Source organism: Cyrtonyx montezumae, unplaced genomic scaffold, assembly GCF_038088225.1.
Source record: "Cyrtonyx montezumae isolate F1298 unplaced genomic scaffold, pur_monq_1.0 scaffold_3, whole genome shotgun sequence".
NCBI classification, from domain to species: domain Eukaryota; kingdom Metazoa; phylum Chordata; class Aves; order Galliformes; family Odontophoridae; genus Cyrtonyx; species Cyrtonyx montezumae.
In genome coordinates, this window is record NW_027072034.1 from 133,360,084 (window position 1) to 133,382,072 (window position 21,989).

The 21,989-nt window shown below is 40.4% G+C and overlaps 1 protein-coding gene across 1 annotated transcript; it reads right to left on the bottom strand.

Moving 5' to 3' along the window:
- Nucleotides 1–16,219: 16,219 nt before the first annotated feature.
- THAP5 (THAP domain containing 5) lies at nt 16,220–21,894 on the bottom strand. The gene is made up of 3 exons (XM_065743413.1): nt 21,762–21,894; nt 18,555–18,744; nt 16,220–17,714 (listed from the first exon to the last, which is right to left on the bottom strand). The coding sequence occupies exons 1-3, from the start codon at nt 21,842–21,844 to the stop codon at nt 16,749–16,751; spliced, it is 1,239 nt and encodes a 412-aa protein (XP_065599485.1). The 5' UTR covers nt 21,845–21,894; the 3' UTR covers nt 16,220–16,748.
- Between the last annotated feature and the right edge of the window lie 95 nt (nt 21,895–21,989).

Below are 21,989 nucleotides of genomic sequence, written 5' to 3' on the forward strand. Positions count from 1 at the left end.
TGTGCCATCCTTTCAGGGTGGTAAATCAAAAATGGCATTTTCTTAATATCTATCAGCACTTTAGATGATCAAATAATTGTTCATTGAATGTACAGCCTTTCACCAAATACCTTTAAGGTACAATTTGGTTTCCACAGCTTGAAAAAATCATAGAATCGCTGAATAGCTTGGGTTGGAAAGGATCTTAAATATTACCTAGTTTTAATCCCCCTGCCATGGGCAGGGTAGCCAACCACTATATCAGTGGATCAGGCTGCCCATAGTTATATCCAGCTTGGCCTTGTATGCATTCAGGGATAGGGTATCCACAGTTTTTCAAGGCGGCCTGTTCCCACACCGCACCACCCTCTAAATGAAATATATTCCTCAACATCTCCCTTCTTTCAGTTTAAAACCATTCCTCCTTGTCCTTTCATATCTGTCCATGTTAAAAGTCAGTTTCCCTCTTGATTTTAAGCTCTTGTATGTATGGGAAGGTCACAACAAGGTCTCCTCAGAGCCTTCTCCAGGCTGAACAAGCCCAGCTCCCTCAGCTTGACCTTGTAAGAGAGGGGCTCCAGCCCTATGATCATCTTTGTGCCCACCTCTGGACCCACAACAACAGCTCCACATCTTTCTTCTTCTGGGGCCCCAGGCCTGGACAGGGTACTCCAGATGGTGTCTCATGAGGGCAGAGAAGAGAGGGACAATCACCTCCTTTGCCCTGCTGGCCTTGCCTCTTTTGATCCAGCCCAAGATGCAGTTGGTCTTATGGGCTGCACATTGCTGGCTCGTGGTAATTTTTTATCCAATATAACCCCTAAGCCCTTCTTGACAAGGCTGCTGTCAATGAGTTTTCCACTCTGAGGTAGATGTTCAGCCTGTTTAGTGGTAATGTTGCAAACCCACCTGATTGTTTTTGGGGAAAAGGGGTTGGAAGGTAGAAAAAAATATATATCATTCTTATGAGGATCAGTTTACTTTCATTATGTCTGTAATTCAATACTATTCTCAATAAAGATGAAAATTAGGAAAAGTAATAATCTAAAGCAGATTTTAGAAGCTGTCTACTTCACCTAGGATTACTAATTCATTGAGTTTCTTAGTACTTTTGCAGGATTGGGAATTATAAATGAGCTTATATTATGAGAATTTGAATTTTATAATAGAAATAATTTTGATTAACTAGCAGTCTTTAGTATCTTCCAATCACATGACAGAAGGTATCATCAAAAACACAATGTGGAATTTAGGAATAACTTTAGGAGACTTCAGATTACATTTTAGGTCACTGAGTTTTTCCCAGTAAGCAAAATATAAATGGAAAATTGACATGAGGGTACTCTATGTCAGCAAGAAAATCCTAATCCTAGTGCACATGTATTGGTTAAAATGATGTAGGAAGTGCTGAAGTAGACTACACAGATATGAGCCTATTAATGTTCTATTTCACGGCATCATTTTTTTCCTTTGCCTCTAGCTTGATTCAGGTTTCAAAAGATATTTATTTGTCAATTTCAAGGGATGTAGACAATATGATTGTGTCAGTCCTGTGCACACCAATATGTTTTCCCATCTTCTAAAGCATACTAGATCAAGAGTAAATTTTGATAACTATGGAAAATGAAGGCATGGTTTATGGTTCCTGTTCCTTAGCAGTACAACTTTGGAATTATTGTTTTTACATGACTCACAGAAAATAAGATTATTTTTTTTCTTCATTAAAAAGCATGGAAATCACAGCAAATGCCCAAGGTAGGGGTTTTATCTACAAATATTATTTCATTAGTTGTATGTATTATCACTAATGGTCCCACTGAAGTCATATTTAAATGTCATTAATGAAGCATTAGTATTTCAATGCATGCAAAAATTTTTTCAAATGCATTACATTTGAATGACAATTAAAAGTTACCATAATAATTATCATAAATTAGTATCAGAGCATTGGTATGTTTGGAGAAGCTCAGGCCAAAAACCCACTTATTTTAGTATTCTGTCTCCGAGAATGGTCAGAATTGCAAGAACAGGGCAAATGTGTCTTACAGATCTTTCCTGCGCTTTGGGATGTAACTTGCATACTTAGTGGGTCTAGATATAGAAACATGATCAGTGGGCATCTTTCCAATTCACAGTCAGGCTCTTCTTGACCCTGAGTAGACTATTTGCATCCAAAGTGTCCTCTGGCTGAGCTTCATGAAACTCTGTTTTAAAATTATTCTTCCCATTGCACAAAGCTCTGCCTGCCTTTGGGTACTTCAAACACTTGTGAGGTATGAAAAAGAATGCCTACTATATAGAAAAAAAAAAGAAAAAAAAGAAAGAATTAAATTATAATCTCCAGTTTTCATCTTTAGTATGTGTATTTGTCATATGTGTAGTTAGTTGTTGTACTACTGAAAGCATAACTACAATATAATGCAGATGTGATGAACAATCCAGAACATATCTCCACAACCAGAATAACACCTGAGCAGCTCCTTCTTTTTAGAAGGAGAAGCAAGTGGGCCAGGCTAAACTCAATAGCAAGTCTTGACTCAAGTGGAAATAACCCATAATGTTTATTGCATCACCTGGAGCAGGACTCCAACAGTGTCTTCTCCCTTCCTCCTGCAGGTGACAAGAGCTATAGCACTTTGTGGGTAAAAAAAAATTGGGTATTGGGATTAACAGAAACAACTAAACCTCTTTCCAGGTGGATAGCACTGTAGATGTACAAACTCTCATTTTAGAAACCAGAGAAACAGTTGTTTGTTGGCCATGAGATTCAGACCCAAGAGAAAAAAACTCGGTAGCCTGTGGGAAGTTGCAAAGAACACAGCAGTATTCTTGGCGCACCACCTTGTTTTGAGGATGGCAGCTGCTGAGGTCTGATTAGCAGCTGGGAGACTGCCTGGGTGTAAGCCAGGCTGATAAATAAAGTAACTCTTTCAATACCAAATCTACTTTTTCATATAAGAATGAAACTAAAACATATTAACTGTCCCACTTTATTTTCTACTCCTATGGTAAGGGTGTCACATCAAATAAGAGTAAGATCCTAAAATGCTGAATTTAATGGATATTTTCAAGCATTCTGAGAAAAATAATAAAGTAGTTCAGACTGTGGAATGAGATCAGAATGACCTCAGTCCAGTCAGTCAAAAGGGAACTTCACTCCCACTGATTTGAAAAACATTGCTGGTTGTCTGCAGTGTCCAAAACTGCATTAATTTTATCCTTCCCAAATAAGTTGGGCTGCTGAACAACATGTTTGATCTCCAGAGCAGAATTAACATGATCCTAGACACAGTGGTTAGCCAGGAGTATCTTGGTTGCCCATAGGAGCTGCGAAAGCTGAACATGCCGAAGAGAGACTCCTCCAAGCTGTGACACACAAAGGATTTCATGAAGGGATAATACTGACTTCAAAGATAAGAGAGTTGCTATGAAAATTAAATCCCATTGAGTATGATGACAGCTGGGGAAACCAAATAAGAAGATTAGTCAAAAAATGTAGTAGTCATAAGGTTTAGCAAGTCGGCAACTCCTATTTGATCCTGGAAAGCATTTTTGAGATGGTAGAGAAAATAACATCCTGAGGGCATTTCCTAGGAGCCCTCCATTATGTTATGAAGTTGACTTACACTTAAATATTAATTGTAAAGAATAGAAAAAAAAATCTTGAAAATAACTAAAGGCTTATTTTCACTTAAGGGGAAAAAATGACTGCAAAGCAATTTGTTCTCAGTGTAAATTTAAGCCAAAAGAGATTGTATAATTAGCATGCACTGAAACAGCATTTCCCATGGTTTTGCAGATTGTCGAAAGCTGTAGCCACATCATCCCAGTGCGGATCTCATAGTCTGATGGAGGTGGTCAGCTACTGTCCGCTCCCTCTGCATGAGTACTACTGTGCCCTATTGATGAGCCTGGCACTTCTCACTTGGAAAAAATATGTTTGTGTTGGTGGCGGTGGTGTCTGAGCAGATCTACTCGAGTGAAAAGGCTCTTTAAGTGGAATAAAAAATCTTCTTGCAGCTTACCAGACTTAGAAAAGTTAGCTCAGTATGTTAAACAATACTGCTCCCATATTATGACATCCGTGCTGCTAAAATCATAGGTTTTCTATAAAATTAACTACTCAGAGTTATTAATATCTGTGGGTTTATGATCCAGTGAAATAATTGGAATGGCATCTGGGAAATAAGAGAGTTTATCAGTGACAAGATCTTTCTCTCTCTCTCTTTTTTCCATCATTTAATTTCTCTGGTACATTTCAGTCATTTCTGGGCAGTCCTGCACTAATTGGTTTCAGCTTCCCTGGGGAAAGGATCTGATGGGTTTTTTTTATTTCTCTTGAGAACATATTTTCACACTTTTAATAAGAATATGCTGAGACTGCCTCAAGCCAGAAGAGTCTGTCAAAACATACCATAGAGTCTGGAGAGTGGCAGTGGAAGGTTAGCTTTTAATTTTTATACTTCTTTGCATTTTTACTTTTTAGGAAACAAACTTCAATCTGTTCATAAATATACATATACAGATAAATTTACAAATCATCTGTGGGGATTTTGGTGATTGACTTCTAAGGCTGAATTAAGAAGCTGGCGGACAAAGGCAGGGTTTTGAGGCATGTTGCAGCCTTGGAGGTTACTATCAGAAGGAGAAATTACACTGTTTATCCCACAGAACATCAGCTGATACTCAGGCCACTTTTACTCTCCCATTGATATTTCTCTTTCAGGATCAGCAGTATGACCTGAAAACAAAGCAGGCCATAGAGTGGGAGGACTATGCTATTTCACCACAGCTGATTCAAATGGACAGTTCCCGGTACTCTGTTAATCACACAGAGGTGTCCCTACTGCCACCAGAGCATCAGAGCCTGCAAATTTTAAGCACTGGCAATCAAGATGCTCTACTGCCCACTTGTCCTCCATCCTTTGGCTCTGTTTTCATTCCTTTTTTTTTTTCTCTAGCTAAAAATGGCAGTGAGAACATTTACAAGAGAATCGTAAAAAATCTTATAAAGCAGTAAGTACATTTGTTACAGCAAAAAGAAAGTTTTGCTTAAGCATTTTTACTAATTCTGAGAGGCTGTGTCAAAGGAGAGAGGTGGTGATTATTTTCTTTGCATTTTCCCCTAACTGGAGCAGTTACAGGACAGCATGTGGGCATCTTTCCATTGATTCTGCTGTGCTTTGCATCATCATGATATTCTCTTCTCCCAACAAAGTCAGAGCTCTGCATGCCACATGCCATCCTAAAAACAAAATGACGTTTTTCAGCCCTAAAGGGAGACTGCTGGGACATGGCTGGAAGCGTTGTTATTCTCCCTCCATGTAATTTTCTTCTTCATTTATGGTATGTCTTCACTAATAGCAAAATCAGAGGATATTCAGAAAATGACAATTAAACATCTTCAGCCAAATAATAACATTTGCCTGCTTTATGCACTTGTGAACACAAGCAAGTCTGTGTGCCAGTGCTGTGTTCAGAAATGATAAACGGAAGGATGTGCTCATTGTTTCTTGCAGTGCTTGCCTGTAGAACAAAGAGCATCTTGGTGTGGAACCACAGGTCGTGCCAGCACTGTGCCTCTTCCCTCCCTGAGGCACTGCTGAGAGTTCCCCTGCTCAGAGCCCTGTAGGCTCAGGGCTGCAGATCCTGCAGGTGGAGCTGCCTTGGGAGGGGATTGCATTATGTGCACTCCAGAGGACTGGTGGAACCAGCATTTCTGGGATTCTTTGGTTCTGGGATTTGTGGCTAAGATACCAATGTGGCATTGGGATGCTCTGAGCTCTTTTTCCATCTTTCCCAAGGCAGCCCTCTATGGCTCCAGCTCCACAAAATAGAAGTGGTAAAATAATCTTTCTGTTACCTGCTAGTTAATTCTTCTACTACATTCTTCACCAGGTATGTTTCCAGAGCCTATCGCCCCTGAGAAACACATTCTCTTCATGGCAGTAATGCAAATTACTGCTAAAAGCCAGCGGGCTGTGTTGTTGTGGTCATGATGGGTCACAGGAGATGGAATTTGGATAAAAGTTAGATATTTTATGTTGTCTTGGCCCTCACCCTCTCTTTAATCACTTTCAAGCTGTTTTCATAGCATGTTTTATAGTCCCTTCAGGATCATGAGTTCATTCCTTTTCTTCTTTTGCATTTTTCATGTTAGATTTATGTTTTGTTTCAAGTTTAAAATAAATGTTTTCCATTACAATGCTTTTCAGCAGCTTTAGGAGCATTGTTTCCCTTTACATCAAACATTTAGAACAGAATTGTTTCATATATGGAATTTAATCATCTCAATATTTATTGTTAATAGTTACACATATTAAATAAAATATTAGTCATTTAGGAGTCTGATAAAAAAATAAAATAAAAAAATCCCACGTAAGTGTTGAACTTGTGTTCTTGTGGAACCTGACCTAAGAAAGAATTTATAAATGAGGGGTGTAGTTAGAAAATGGTATGGAGCTGGCAGGTTGTCTTTGTTGGCATTCCTGTTCTCGTAGGGCTGTATTTTGCATGAAATGTTTCAAAAGTTACTGTTTTCACTTTTTAAATGAATGAAATGCTTTCACTGTGAAGGGGAATGTTTGCATTTCTTCCTTAGGAGATACTTTACATTGATTTCCTTCCAACAGAAGACTGAGAGGGGACCTGATCCAGGTTTATAAATATCTGAGGTGTGGGGGACAAAGTGGTGAGGCCACACTCTTTTCAGCAGTGTGTGGAGACAGGACAAGGGGGAACGGACAGAAACTGCAGCACAGGAGGTTCTGCACGAATGTGCGCAAGAACTTCTTTATGGTGAGGGTGACGGAGCACTGGCACAGGCTGCACAAGGGGTTATGGAGTCTCCTTCTCTGGAGATATTCAAGACCCGCCTGGACACCTACCTGTGTGACTGGTGTAGGGAACCTGCTTTGGCAGGGGGTTGGACTCGATGATCTCTTGAGGTCCCTTCCAACCCCTATGATTCTATGATTCTATGACCAGAGTGCAAATGTTCATCCTTCACTGGGGTTACTCTGGAGCCCTTTGGAGCAAGCTGTGATGGCAGTTGGATGCAAAATCTGTGTTATTCGCAGGGAGAAGAGGAATGAGCACTTTTAAGAGGAAGCACTGAGTATGTTCATTGAGTAAGATTTTTTCTGTTCTCTTATTTCAGATCTACATAAGCTTTTCATTAGTTGTAGTACTGGAGTTTTTAACATGAAATTGCATCAGGTGATAAAGTTGCTAGCTCTCTTTAGCCTCTGTGGAGTCCTCCCAGCCCACAGGCTGTGTGAATTGTGCTTAGTGTAGCAGTCAGGACCAGGGAGATAATTGTCCCTCTCTACTCAGCTCTGGTGAGGCCGCACCTCAAATAATGTGTTCAGTTTTGGGCCCCTTGCTACCAGAAATACGTTGAGGGCCTGGAGTGTGTCCAGAGAAGGGCAGTGAAGCTGTGAAGGGTACAGGCTGAGGGAACTGGGATTGTTCATTCTGAAGCAGAGGCAGCTCACGGGAGACCTTATTGTTCTCTGCAAAGACCTGAAAGGAGGTTGCGGTGAGGTGGGTTTGGCCTCTTCTCCCAGTGATAGGATGAGAGGGAATGGCCTCAAGCTGCACCAGGGGACGTTAAGTTGGATATTAGGAAGAATTTATTCTCAGAAAGAGCAGTGAGGCACTGGCACAGGCTGCCCAGGGTGGTGGTGGAGTCATCATCCCTGGAGGTTTTCCAGAAGTATGGAGGTGTGGCCCTGGGGAGCATGGTTAGTGGGTGTGGTGGGGATGTGTTGATGGTTGACCAGGAGATCTTAGTAGTCTTTTCCAACTTTCTACAATCTGTTGCTCTCCATTTGGAGGGCAGGCTGCAGGAGGAGGCATGGCTAGGATGCAGTGTGAAAAGCTGTGTGTTGAAAATTTGGCACTGGCACCATCTTGTTCTGTGCAAAGGGGCTGGGGAAAGGACAGCAGAAATTTGAAGTTATTATTTTGCATTAAAGTCCTTATTTTGCATTTGCAGTCATAGATATCAGATAGCCCCCAGAACATTTTGCCAGTGCTTGTGGGAAATCACACAGTTGCCATTCCTATCTTTATTCATGGAATTTCTTTCATAAGACAAAAGTACTTTTACTGTAAACAAACATACAAACAGAAATGATCAGTGTAGTAAACAAAGAATAGCAAGGTTGGTTTAAATTTGAAAAATCCACGTCTCTGCTTTTGCTTATTGTTCTCACTCAGACTCTGAAAATCACAGATCTGAGAAGAAAAGCAAAATGAGCAGTCACTTAATGCTGGCAGTGTTCCTACAGTTCTTACATATTATTGGCTTCTGCTTCTTCTCTAGAGCACCACAGAGTCTAGCACTGTAGTGCATGTGTCAATCTTAATATCAGTCTGGACATTCACAGCTACAGGTATTTGAAAGGTAACTTGTTTCTGTGTCCAAAGCCATCAGTTCTGCTGATTAGAATGCAGTAAAGGGCATTTCCCAGAAGGCTGTCGATCCTGCCAAGTTCTGAGGTAATGTGGAACAGTGATTTCCAACACTTTGCGTTATTAGAGACAGAGCTGTCTGCAAAAAAAGGCAGGACATTTCCTCCTGCCACACGCTGCTGCATTACTGCTTCACCTTCCTTTGTTAAAGCATTGTAGAAGAATAAAATGTGTGCTTACCATAGATGTTGAGAAACAAGAATACATTGGTTTTTATGCTTAGAGTTAGATGTTAATACAACTATGACTTGATCTGGCAATATTATTTCCAAACACTCTTATTTATTTTGAGGCAAATACAGTACTTTGAGTGCTTTGTGAGTGCCCCTGTGAAGGACAAGCAGGGGACTTTCACTCCATCACTTTACACTTGTTCTCCATTGCATTCACTCATTTCATCACTTCATATGCAATGAAACTTAAACTTTGCACTTATATTTTTTAATTATTCTTAAAGATATTTACTTACAACCTAAATGATTTTTTTTATGGCTATCTGGAATATTATTTGGCAAGCTTACCATATTTCTTGACTGTCAGGCTGTTTTTTCATTCAATACGTAATTAGAAAATTAAAGAAACTGTAGGTGTTTTCAGAACAGATAGTACTTAGAGCAGCTTCCAAAAGCCTTCCAGCTTTTATGTTCCTCCTCTGCTGGGAGGCAAACCAATGATTTCCACTATTACATTATTCCTACAGTTATTAGTGGAAAGGCGAAAGTATGTCAATTTTCAGTCTCCGCTTGTCAAAGAAACAGGTCAAACAAAATAAATCAAAAACATCTGTAATTGTGTATTTTGTTTTCTTTCTTTGTATTTTATTCTGCCATTCTTCTATATTATCTGCTGTCAGCAGTGAAGGAGTTGGAGTTGCAACCCTCACAGTTGTAGATTTATTATCAGCAAAATCTTTTCAGGCATGATGGGTAGTTACTTGTAAATAAGGTAGGTAATAAAGATATCCTGTTCATTAGAAAGGAAAACATCTAGCATATTTACATTAACTGATGGAAAATAATTCACTTTACCAGCCAAGGAGCAGCCAAAGGAAGCTGAGGATTTCAGTATACTAAGCCTTGAGCACGTGCTGAGTCTGATTTTACTGTGAGCTCAGGCTGAGACAAAGGGATGCAGTCTGAAAGCGATGCCTGCTCCAAGCTGCAGGCTCGCAGCCACTTGGCTGGGGATTTTGCGTAGGAAGCTGTGTTCCTGGAGTCCTAAATTGAGATTAGTGCAAAAGGTGAACAAAAACAAGAAAATCATGGCTCTGCCTTCTCATAGTGACTGTGCTTTGTAAGTGAAGGTCAGAAAAGGATCCCCAGCATAGTCTCTCTGAATGGAGAGTTTGTCTAATTTGTGAGCCTGAAGCTTTCTTGCACTGTTAGAAGCCAGGACAATGTTACTCATCAAAAACTGTGGGTAAAGCTGTAATTCTTTTCAGATGTTAAATGCAGAAAAAAATATACCTAAAGCCTGCTGTAGTCTCCCACAATGGATCCCTAAAGCAGTAAATTTGTGGCTTCAGTATTAAAACTACAAAATACAATTTAATTTGGATTTATGACTGTGATCTCATTATGGTGAACCATATGTTTAAAAGTTGTGAAATTAGTCAACTCAAGTGCAACTGTGGCTGAGCTCATGTTTCCGTGGCAACTCTTAGATAAGTGTCAATTTCTAATATATTTTTTAATTAAAAATATAATTGGGATTTGTTACTGCTTCTAATTAATCCCCATAAGTGAAACATACTTTTGTGCTCATTATCTGCCTGTTTTTCTCTGTGTGGCGTTTTCTACCCCAGCAATTCTCAGTAGGTTGTCCTACTGGCCTCTCTATTCTGGTACTAAGCAAACCAAAGGGACAGGGGAGGAAGGATAAATGCCAGCACCCATCCATATTTTGATTTTGATTTGTCTTAGGGGCCTGGTACAGTTCAAAGCTGTGCCCCTGAGTCAGCTAAACCTTGAGTATTGCTGTGTTCAGAGTGGGTAAACTGGCTTTCGGCACCAGCATACAGGCAGAGCTCTGTTGGGGTAAGACCCCCAGCACACAGGGTCATGAAGTGGCATCCTGGTGTGGTCCTGAGCAGGAAGCTGCACAGCACATATTGGGGGCTAATAATTTCACAAGGCATCAGGTATGCCCTCTGATATCTGCCGGACTTTGCTCTCACTCAGACTCTGGCCTTTCAGAACACCAGAACCAAAGTAGGAATCATTTAATTTAATCTACTCGGTTGTGCTCGGTCAGAGAAAAGCCAATTTTCCCCTTTTCCAACCCAGTGGTGGAGATGGGTCTCTGCTTTGCTGGTGAGATGTGCATGACTCTCAGCAGGTATTGGCTGGGGCTCACGGAAGAGAACAAGTGCCACACTTCCCCTTACCTGGTAACGATGGAGCAGTGGCCATTTCCTGAGAGCTGGTGGTGAGTCTGCTGAGGTCCCACTAGAGCAGTGCTGTCAAGGAGTCCACCACTGGTCACTAGGTGATCAACAGACAACGAAGGTATTCGTCTATGTAACTATTCTGTAGCCAAAGCCACTTCTACACATTATAGGATTTCTCATCACATAAAACACTCAATAAACAGCTTTGATGTAAATTTAATAACGTCTGCTGACAGGTACGATATCCAAAGGGTTTGATGTATTTTGCATGCTGTGAAACTACAGACCTCATATCTTTATTATTTTCCATCTCTAAACAGTCACCACTCTGGTCATTGAGGGCTCCCAAAACCCATTCTTATTCAGCTTTATAGTCTACTGGCTCAAAGTGAAGGTGAAACTAATGGTATCTATGATCTATAATGTGCTTACCTAAGCAAACAGTGCTGAAAAAGACCTTTTCATGGTGTTTGATGCTGCTTACACTTGAGCCTACAGCAGTCACAAGGTCATTTTCCACCTCAAGGGGCTGTAAGGTGTCTTGATGACTTTCAATTTATGTTATTCATGAAGCAATGCAGAGCTCTTGAGTCTGACATGAACCTTGTGAGGATGTTCTAGAGCACTCAGAACTATGTCTCGGATATAGTCTGCCTGAACTAGGTGCCTGTTGGATCAGTTCTCTTACTTTTCCAAAATTCCTACACAGAAAGATTTCTTTCATGCTCCACAGGAAAAAAAAAAGAGAAAAAAAAACAAAACAACCCATAACTACATATGCAATGTGTCTGAACAGAAGCCTCTCTAGAAATTTTTAAAGACCTTCCTCTTGTCACTGATGTTAAGACACAACTTGGAAGGACTGCCTTGTCAAGATCCTTTAAACTAGGATTAGTCCTTCAAACTTACTCCTGTCTAAGTTCATAAGTTCATAAGTTCATAAGGTTGGAAAGGACCTATAAGATCATCTAGTCCAACCATCCTCCTATCACTATCTCTACCCAACTACTAAATTAAGTCCTTTAGCACCTCATCTAAACGCTTCTTGAACAGCGCTAGGGATGGTGCCTCAACCACCTCCCTAGGCAGGCCGTTCCAGTGCCTGACCACTCTTTCAGAAAAGAAATGCTTCCTCAGGTCTAATCTAAATCTTCCCCGGCGCAACTTGTGGCCATTCCCTCTCGTCCTGTCATTACTTATCAGGGAGAAGAGGCCTACCCCCTCCTCACCACAACCCCCCTTCAGGAAGTGGTAGAGTGCAATAAGGTCTCCTCTGAGCCTCCTCTTCTCCAGACTGAACAATCCCAGCTCCCTCAGCCGCTCCTCATAAGACTTGTGCTCCAGACCCCTCACCAGTTTTGTTGCCCTTCTCTGAACACGCTCCAGGGCCTCAATGTCCTTCTTGTAGTGAGGGGCCCAAAACTGAACACAGTACTCGAGGTGCGGCCGTACCAGAGCTGAGTACAGGGGGATGATCACCTCCCTGCTCCTGCTGGCTACACTATTTCTAATACAGGCCAGGATGCTGTTGGCCTTCTTGGCCACCTGGGCACACTGCCGGCTCATGTTGAGCCGAGCATCAACCAACACCCCCAGGTCCTTTTCCTCTCTACATTCTTCCAAGCCATTCTGCCCCAAGCCTATAGCATTGCATGGGGTTATTGTGGCCAAAGTGCAGGACCCGGCACTTGGTCTTATTGAACCTCATCCCATTTTGCTCAGCCCAGCTGTTCAGCCTATCCAAATCCCTCTGAAGGGCCTCCCTACCCTCAGGCAGTTTGACACATCCTCCCAGCTTTGTGTCATCTGCAAACTTACTGAGCTTACACTCAATTCCCTCGTCTAGGTCATCAATAAAGATATTGAACAAGATGGGCCCCAAAACTGACCCTTGGGGGACACCACTCGTTACAGGACGCCAGCTGGACTTAACTCCATTAACCACTACCCTCTGGGCACGGCCCTCCAGCCAGTTCTCCACCCAGAGAAGAGTGAACCTGTCCACACCACGGGCTGCCAGTTTCCTTAGGAGAATACTGTGGGAGACCGTGTCAAAGGCCTTGCTGAAGTCCAGGTAGACTACATCAACAGCCTTTCCCTCATCTACCAGTCTGGTCACCCAGTCATAGAACCCTGTCTAAAAACTACCTGACTTACCTCTCAAAACTCAAGGTGGGATTCACTTCAGCTAGCTCCAGGTATGAAATATTGTTTGTCTAAAACATCCTATTGGCTTTAATCAGTAGATGAATATGTGTTTCCTCAATTATTTTTTTAACAGAGACATTAGATACTGCTTAATGGAGGAGCACCTCACGATGGAGACATGCAGAGTCAGGTGAGATGACTCAAGAGGCTGTGGTGGAGCTCCACTACTCTGGTTGTGTTATCTGGCTGGATTTGATCAGAGAACAGGCCAAACACTACTTTCCAAAAAACCCAGAGAAACTGCAACCACCCTCAAGGCAAATTTATGCCTCTAAGCAGTTTTCCTAGGCACAGCTTTCTTCACCATGTTTTTGCCATGACTGTCGTGTAGACCTGTTCCACTCATTCAGAAAATCACATGGCACCATGGCTTTGTCTGGGTTTGTGTTAACACTGCCTGCCAGTTAAACCACAACACACAGGTACTTCTGACCTGTACTGTAACACTCTGTTGTCTTTCATATTTTGAAACTAACACAGGAGGGAAAAAAACTTCCTAGAGTATGCAGGACCATGTTTCCCCAGTACCACTACTGTTCACAGCATCTGAAATTGTGTATTCTCAGCACAAAGTCTGTTCCAAAAGATCTTAAGAGCGAAAGGAGTCATGCACAAAACCACTGTACATGCAACTTCCCAGTTACAACAACATGGCCATGGTGCTTGTGTCGCAAAACAGACATTCCTGATGAAAGCCGTGATTAAACACTCACATAATTACCCTGATTAATATGCAAACAAGCAACACTAAACTGTTTATGGGAGGCAAACTTTAATCACTGACCCACTTCAGCAAATGAGGAATGCAATCACGCTCCATGGAGACAATGAATAGATCTTTTACCACTCTCTTGAGCAGAAGGCTCTTGAATTTCATGTGTTTTTTTTTTGCTCAGAATTCAAATGAGTTTCTTCTCTGAAGCTTTATTTCTGTAAAACCGAGGAAAACTACTCATGCAGTTTTATTCAGATAATACCCTAATTTATTATAGATACATATAAAGAATGAGGGAAAAAAGAATCTTTGCATAGTCAATCTGTTTGCGTGTGTTTCTGACAGCAGAATGAAAATGAAATATTTAGGCTGATTTCTATAGCACAGACCAGTAGCACCACCTGCTGCTTATAGGAAGATCTGCATCCTATACATCCATATAAATTAAAACCAATAACGTATTCCAGAAGAATCTATACAGTTTAACCTCTTCTAAATGAACTATGCAAGAAAAGCGTGTATTAAAAGAGTGTCAGGATCTCAGAAATATGCCCCACATTGTTTAATAATGCTACTTGCAGGAAAAAAAAAGTCTTTGCTTAGAGTTCTGATTGTCAATGTTTTATTGTAGAAAAACATCTGGGAAGAAATTCATCTCTTCACTGCAGGAGTAAACGGTTTGGTAAACCTGAAAATCTTTGCACTGATTTCAGTAAAGGAGAAAATAGAGTGTTGGCATTTTTATATGATTTAGCACGAATAAAAGTTTCAGCTTGCATTATGTCATAAAGTCTTCTGTTAATTAAGCAAAGGAAAATACATTCTGTGTCCAAGTCCAATTTTAGTTCAATTTAGTTTAGCTCTGAGAAGTTCTTGGCACATGGGATCCTAAAGAAGGAACTTTTCTGAGGCAGGTAACCTAAATGCCAAAGTCCATTCTCTCCTTCTCAACCCCACACAATGACCCTGAGCATCTTTTGCAAGGTTCTGATGTGCAGATTCCACTTTGTCTCCAGCCTTGTGATAGTTATGGTGCACAGCTTCCTGCTTTTGGAGTTCTCAAAAGGGAAGAGGCTCAAGTCACTCAGCAAAGTCAAGGTAAGTTATCAAGGTAAGCTTGATACATTACAGCAGGTTTAATGATTCAGTGTACTACTATGATACCAGGTGAGATCTCAAGGAGTAATATAGCCTCCTTGAGACTCAATGAAGTTTAGTAAAAAAAGGTTATACAGCTTTATGATCAGGAAACACTGAGAACACATGGCATGTAGGATTTAATTAGTGATGTGTGGCTATTTCCAACAGAGTACATTTGTTTATAATGATCAGCTTGAGTAAGTCAGAGTCAGGATACTGCTGAAGCTAAGACCCTAGCTATATTTTCCTGTAAGCAAATAAAGCCAGCTATAATACTAAATTCGTTTTAAAATACACAAAGTTCTTTTCCCAAAACAATTTATCAGAATAAATCTAGTTTACCTCCAAGCTGCACACCACTTCATGGTGGTTCAGCCTCCTCATCACCACAAGACTGCCCCTGAGAAAGGCTGCATACACAGTGATGGCGTTTTCTATCTCTGGTCTCATTTATTTACTGTAAGTTAAATATGCAATGCATGCTGCTGCAGCAGAGATCACAAATCTAGATGAGATGCACCATGATCTGACACAGAGAACATGACAAAAAATGCAAGATTAAGGAAAACAGGTAAAATTTAACCTAAGTAAGCAAAGTCCTGCTTGAAAACACAAGGTTAGTAGAATGCTATGCAATTTAAAATCTATTCTAAACACCTTTAAAAAAGGACTATTGAAAAATAAATCCATAATATCCTGCTTGTTAAGAGAGCAGCAGTTACTTTGGATAGCAGTTAGGGTAATAGGTCATTATTAAAGCCTACATCTAGCTTTTTTCACCTGAGCCCACCTGGCATAAAAAGCTGTGTGTAAAGGCAGAGAGACATTTAATTCCACCCAAGTCTCACTGGTTCAAACCACCCTATGAGAGAGAAATCTGTAGGCTTGGTGAGTGCTTGTAAAGATACACAGCCTTTCTGCTGTATCCCTCCAAAACTCTCTAAAAAAAAAAATCTAAACATCTTTTTTTTCCCCCGTTTAAAGATGTTTGTGCCATGAATTGCATTCTCAGTATTAATGCTGTGTGAAATTTGACTAGTTTTGTCCAGATTTGTCAATCATGCTGCTTGATCTGTAATTTCTTAATTAAAAAAAGATTCCCCAGGACATTGCAGAACGCATCTTCTTCTTCTTTAATATGCAGAATTTGCAGAATGCAACTTTCTTCTTTAATACTAAAACGGTCACTATTTAAGATATTTCTTTCAATTTCAGTAGAATATTTCAACATTCCAAAAAGAGGAGACAGATCTGTTCATTCTACTAATATTATTTTAGGAAAAACAAAACAAAATGAAAGGACACAGCACTTATTGAAGAAAAAATTTAATAGGGTCAAAGTATACAAAAAGCTATCAGAATGAACACTAGATAACAGAAGAGTAACAGTGGCTCCACTGGACAATGTGTAATACATGCCTCTTTACTCATCTGAAAGAGATTCTGGAAAATTTTCTCTTTTTTAAACAACTGCTTTATAAATGTCCATTCTACAAAGTTATGATGTCCATTCTAACACTGCTGCCCCAAATGCAAAACTTGCAAGATTCAGGGAAGACTGCACCTGGAAAAGCTTGACTCATTTTAACTGATTCATCTCATACACTTCAATGAGACTGTTCTTGTTTTTCTTTAAAAGATCAGTTGCAACTCACACTTCATGGGCAACAGTCTACCAGCTAAGCTTGGCAGTGGTTGATGTAACATTTTAAAGAACAGTTGCTGTTCACAGTTTGCATTAAATACTTAAAAGTATCATGACTGAAACAAAAGCTAATTTGTTACAGAAGGACAGTCAAAGAGGCTAAAAAGATAATTAAGAACAATCATTCAAAGCCTTTACTGTAACATAGTCACTTCAAGCGTTGTGAAGCAGTTCTCTACAATCTTCAGCTTTTCTTCAGAAAGTAGGTTTTCTTGCTTCAATTGTCCAATAAGAGCTTCCAAGGACCTGAGTCTCCCCAAAGTTTTTACCTCCTGCATTTCAAGTAAACTTTTCTTAGAGTGGAGCTTTGAAATTTTTTGCCAGAGATGCTCTCTGTCTATGTCTTGTTTGCAGTATGAATGCTCAGTTTGTAATATTTCAATTCCATTATATGCTTTCATATGCACAGAATTATCTGTTTCCACTTCTTCTGCATCAAGAAATTCTTGTTTAATAGGCAGGAAAGAACTGTTTATCATTCCAGGCTCTTTTGGGCTCTCAGCTGGTACAATGATAGCAATGACAGATCCCTCACTTCCATTGAATTGTTCAATAGTTTGTGTGACTGTACTGACCAAAACTGCATTTTCAGCTGTTGGCTGCACTTCAACAGAACAGCCTACAGCTTGAGAGTTTGGATTTTCAAGTGAATAGTCATTAACTGAGCTTAAAGTATTTTTCAGTTTCAGAGATGAATTCAAGCAGTCAGGGTCTGAAAATTGCAAGACTGTAGCCGTACAACTTACTGGAACTTCTACAGAAGCATGAACATTGGTAGCTTCCATGTTCTGGTCTGTTGCCAATAAAACAGGCTCAGGTTGATGTATATGATGCTGAGATGAATTAGCAAGAATGGCACTGTCTGCTTCTAAGTCTTCTCTGTTTTCAAGTTGTATTTTCTGCACTTGCAAAGGTTTACTCAACACAGCTGAGCAAACTACTTCTGTTTTTTTATCATGGTTTTCTGCAGTTACAGGAATTTTCTTTGGTATACAAAGTTCAAGTGATACAGGTACCTTCTTGGACTCTGCATCTTTAGTGGTTTCTTCCAGGTCTTCTCTCTTTGTCTCTTGTGAGCTGTTCTGAGAAGAGTTTTTTCCCTGGAGAGAAAAAACAAAAACAAAAACAAAAAATCACACCTCATATCTAGAAAAACATCCAAGAATGATTGCCATTCCTTATTAAACAGAAACACTGTAATAAATACACGTGTATTAAAGATCCAAAGTACAAAATTATTGCTTTAAATGTGCAACAAAGTTATTTCAGCAATTTTGAGTGTATTTTTGTAGTCAGGCAGTCTACCTCAGGGAAAATTTATCACCAGCAGAAAAAAAAAGATAAAAAGTCACAGAACAGTAAACTATATCACCATATGATCAGATGTAAGATCAGTATCCAAATAATCTTTTCGATGTCAGTCACTGAAACAAAAATATTACTGAGTATATTTTTACACAGCTCTGAGAAAGGCCAGGTGGAACAGACATTGTAGCATATCTTTAGTAGCCTAGAAGTGTTTGAGAGGCTAGTAACAGGAAAAAGAAACATGGAGTTTGAAACTAAAACATTTTGAAGTCAGTAATTATGTACATTGAGTTAATGGAAGGCTTTAAAAGAGCAATAGAATGTAAGGAATAATTTCACAGTAAAAAGGTATTTCCAATATTCTCATAGGAGATTATTTTTTTTCTAAGGGAAATGTTTGTTCAATTTCCAGTTAAAGACACTACTGAACCTCTAGTCAAAGCAGCTGTTTTTCCTTTACACGGTGGAATTGCATGTTAGTTTCATGTCACTTTCATCAACAAAATATTTTGATGGAGGGATTTTAAATTTTAAAATAAACTACGAGTATATTAAAGACAATTAGAACATGTTATTGCACAGACAGTTAGTTAGATTTCTACTATTATAAAAAAAGATTAGGAACACATTACCTCATCATCTGGGGAAGAGAAAATCGTTGGTACAGCTGTATGTTTCAAGTATCTTATACCCCACCGCACATCAAGGGAATCAGGGGTAAAATGATCACTGCACAGGAGCTGGTGCTTACTTGGAGTCCATGCGTCTCGTTTCATATTCCGCAACCATTTCTCAAGTCTCTCTTTATCATGAAGTGGGAATCTTTTTTAAAACAGTTAAGGGGGAAAAAAAAGCAAAAAACTGTTATTTAAAAAAAAAAATTTACATTTGCTTTTTAAACAAAGAGCATCTTATTGTTTCTTACAAGGCTGTCCTTCCTTACTTGAATTCCCTGAAAGGAATTCAAATCATCCCTTTCTTTTTCATTTTAATCCAGCCCCTCCCTCCCCCAGAAAATATTAGATGCCAATCAGAATGTCACTTACATGTTAATCTACTCACCAAGCAAATGATTTCTAGTAGATATCTGCTCAAGAGACCAGCAGAATTTCTATTGATTTTTGTTGGTCAAGGACTTCATACCTTGAGGCCAACGTGTTTAAAAGTCTCAGTTCTGAAATGCTTGCTCAAAAAATTCTCTGGATGTCAAGAAATACTCATTTGATTAAGAAAATATTAGGTCTAGTCCCTACTCTAATAATAGTATTTGTGGAGACTTTTTTTTTTTTTTAATCTTACTATACAAATTGAGTACTAAAAAACTTTGTTTCCTTTAACAAAGTATCTCTTAGTATACATCACATGTACAACTGTCAAATAACTCAGAAAAGTGAGTATTTCCACTGCAGGACTTAAATTTTGTTAAAAGGATAAATACACACCAACACAAAACATTTCTCCATTTTGTTTCAAAACTTAAGATTTCTTACAGTGCTCATTATTGAAATATATGTATATAACTGATTTTCAAAGTATATGGAAGCAGTCAAATTATGTGGGAAAGAGAACTAAATGAAAAGAATGTGAGCAAAGATATGTAGTTTACTCAATGAATAACAGTACACAAAACTTAAAGTAAATCTAAACACTACGATGCAAGAAAAACAAAGCTATTTGGGTAATGACAGTACAAACATCCAGACCACTCTGACCTCTTGTTCCAACCCCCCTGGTTGTGAAGGATTTGCCATTCACTAGTGAGTGAAAAACTCTGAGTGAAAAACTTCCCCAACATACAATCAAAATCACTCCTCTTGTAGTTTAAAGCCATTCCTCCTTGTACTATCTACTTGAATAAAAAGTTGAATCCTTCCTGTTTATAATCTTTTAAATATTGGAAGGCCACAATGAGGTCTCCCCAGAGACAAGTCCAGCTCCTTCAGCCTGACTTTGTAGGAGAGGTGCTCCAGCTCTACGGTTATCCTCGTGCCTTCCTCTGGACCTGCTCCAACAGCTCCACATCGTTTTTGTTCTAAGGGCCCCTGGACACAGTACTCCACATGGGTTTTCACAACGACAGGGCAGAGAGGGACAATCATCTCCCTTCTCCCTGCTCTTTTGATGCAGCCCAGGATCCAGTTGGCCTTCTGAGCTGCTGGCATGTTAGGTTTTTCATCAACTGGGTCAACTAAGTCTTTCTCCATAGGGCTAGTATGAACAATAATAACTGAAAAAAAACCTACGCCTTTGAATAAAGTGACACATTCACTGGGTTATCAAACCTGACCTGATCATAACTGTGGGATTCTACGAAAGGTCAACTCTTGGCAAATCCTTGAACTTCAGGAGCTGTGGGTTTCCTCAGTAGTCACATATGGCAATAACACCCCTCTCCAGGCCCACAAATGTCCTAAAACTGCAAACTTAGTTGATGCTGAGAGAAAGATATCTAAGATTCATGGGATAAATGTGAAGTTCTCCAGCTCTTAATCCAACTTTTATATTTGCAGTCATTTAAATTTCCAAGTTACCATGAAAAGAAAGCAAACTGATGATCCATTTGGCTCCAAGTAAATGCAGGAATACAAAGAACAGTGCTAACAAAACCAAGATAACCTCTCAAGGACAGGTGGGCACTCAGCCTTTTCAAATTCTGCCTGCAACATGGCACACACTACCTTCTGCACCATCAGGCAGCTTCAGATCAGGAAACAAAACAAAGAACAAACAAACAAACAAAAAAACAAAAACAAAAAAATGAAACCTGCAGTGAGACAATATCTTGTAGCAAAACTCATTATTTTAGTTATTTTAGTTGAAGGGTAACTTTTGCCAGAACTTGCTCCTGCTCTTGATGCTCCCTTACCCCACCATCAGAATCTGTTATCTGGTATGAATGAGTTCAGGCACCTCTTCTGTAGCACTGTGTTACTCATAACACAACACAATTCAATGGCTGCATAAAACAGCTGTGTTTTTGAAATCATCTTTATACTGATGGCATACATTTGAATATAAACGTGTACCAAAACTCAAACTTGTTTTGATCATCCATGTGGCACTCCCATTCTCTAAAGCAACATGAATAATTTATTTCCCTCGTTTTCATGATCATTTTATGGTGATTTTATACTGCTGAATCATGTACTATATACATTCAAGGTTACGTAATTTCCTTCAATTGAAGCAAAAACCTTTTTCAAAGCTGTTTTCCTGTGGGTATTCCTTCACCTCCTTCCTCATCCTGCAATAACTATGACTGCAACAAACAAGTCTGAATCAGAATCCTTAGTGTTGGAAGGGACATGGAGCTCAGAGTTGGAAGAATTCAGGTTGCCCAGGGCCTGATCCAGCTCTGCCTCCAAAGTCTCCATGGAGGGGGCATCAACCACATCCCTGGGCAACTTGTTCCAGTGCCTCACCGTCCTCACTGTAAGGCTTTTTCCTTGTATCCAACTTAAATCTACCTTTCTTGAAACCATTGTTCTATCACAACGCACCTTGAATCACAGAATCACCAAGGCTGTAAAAGATCTACAGGATCATCCAGTCCAACCGGGAGTTGGATCTGAGTTTGTTTAAAGCAGCCCTGCTGAAAGACCTTTGGGGGTCTTTGTCGGCAGCAGGTCGAACATGAACCAGCTCCTGGCTACAGCTCAGGCTAGACGGACGCCAATCCCAGCGGCACCGCTTGGCCGGTTTGTAAACACCAGCACCGCCTCCCTCGGTCCCGGCCACGCTCGGCTTTTTCTCGCTCCCGCCGAGGGCCTCGCCTCTCCCAGCGCTGCCCACCCGCAGTTCGCCCGCGCGATCCCGGTCCCCCCTACGCGCTCCCTCACGGGTAGAAGCTGAGCTTGCGCTGGTCCCTGGCGCTCTGCCCGCCCCGGTTCTTGCAGCAGGACGCGGCGCAATACCGCGGCATAGCCGAACCCGGCCCGGAACCATCCGCGCCGAGACCACGGGGGCGCAGGGGGTGGCGGTCACGGGGACAACGGCCCCAGCCCGGAGAGTGCCTCCGCGTCACGTGGTGCCGGCGGGCCAATGGCGCAGCGCTTCGTGTAGGAACG

Coding starts and splice junctions, on each gene's coding strand:
- THAP5 (XM_065743413.1), bottom strand. CDS start 21,844: ATGCCGCGGTATTGCGCCGCGTCCTGCTGCAAGAACCGGGGCGGGCAG. Junction 18,745..21,761: donor CGCAAGCTCAGCTTCTACCC/GTGAGGGAGCGC, acceptor GTTTTAAAAAAG/ATTCCCACTTCATGATAAAG. Junction 17,715..18,554: donor TCTCTTCCCCAGATGATGAG/GTAATGTGTTCC, acceptor TTTTCTCTCCAG/GGAAAAAACTCTTCTCAGAA.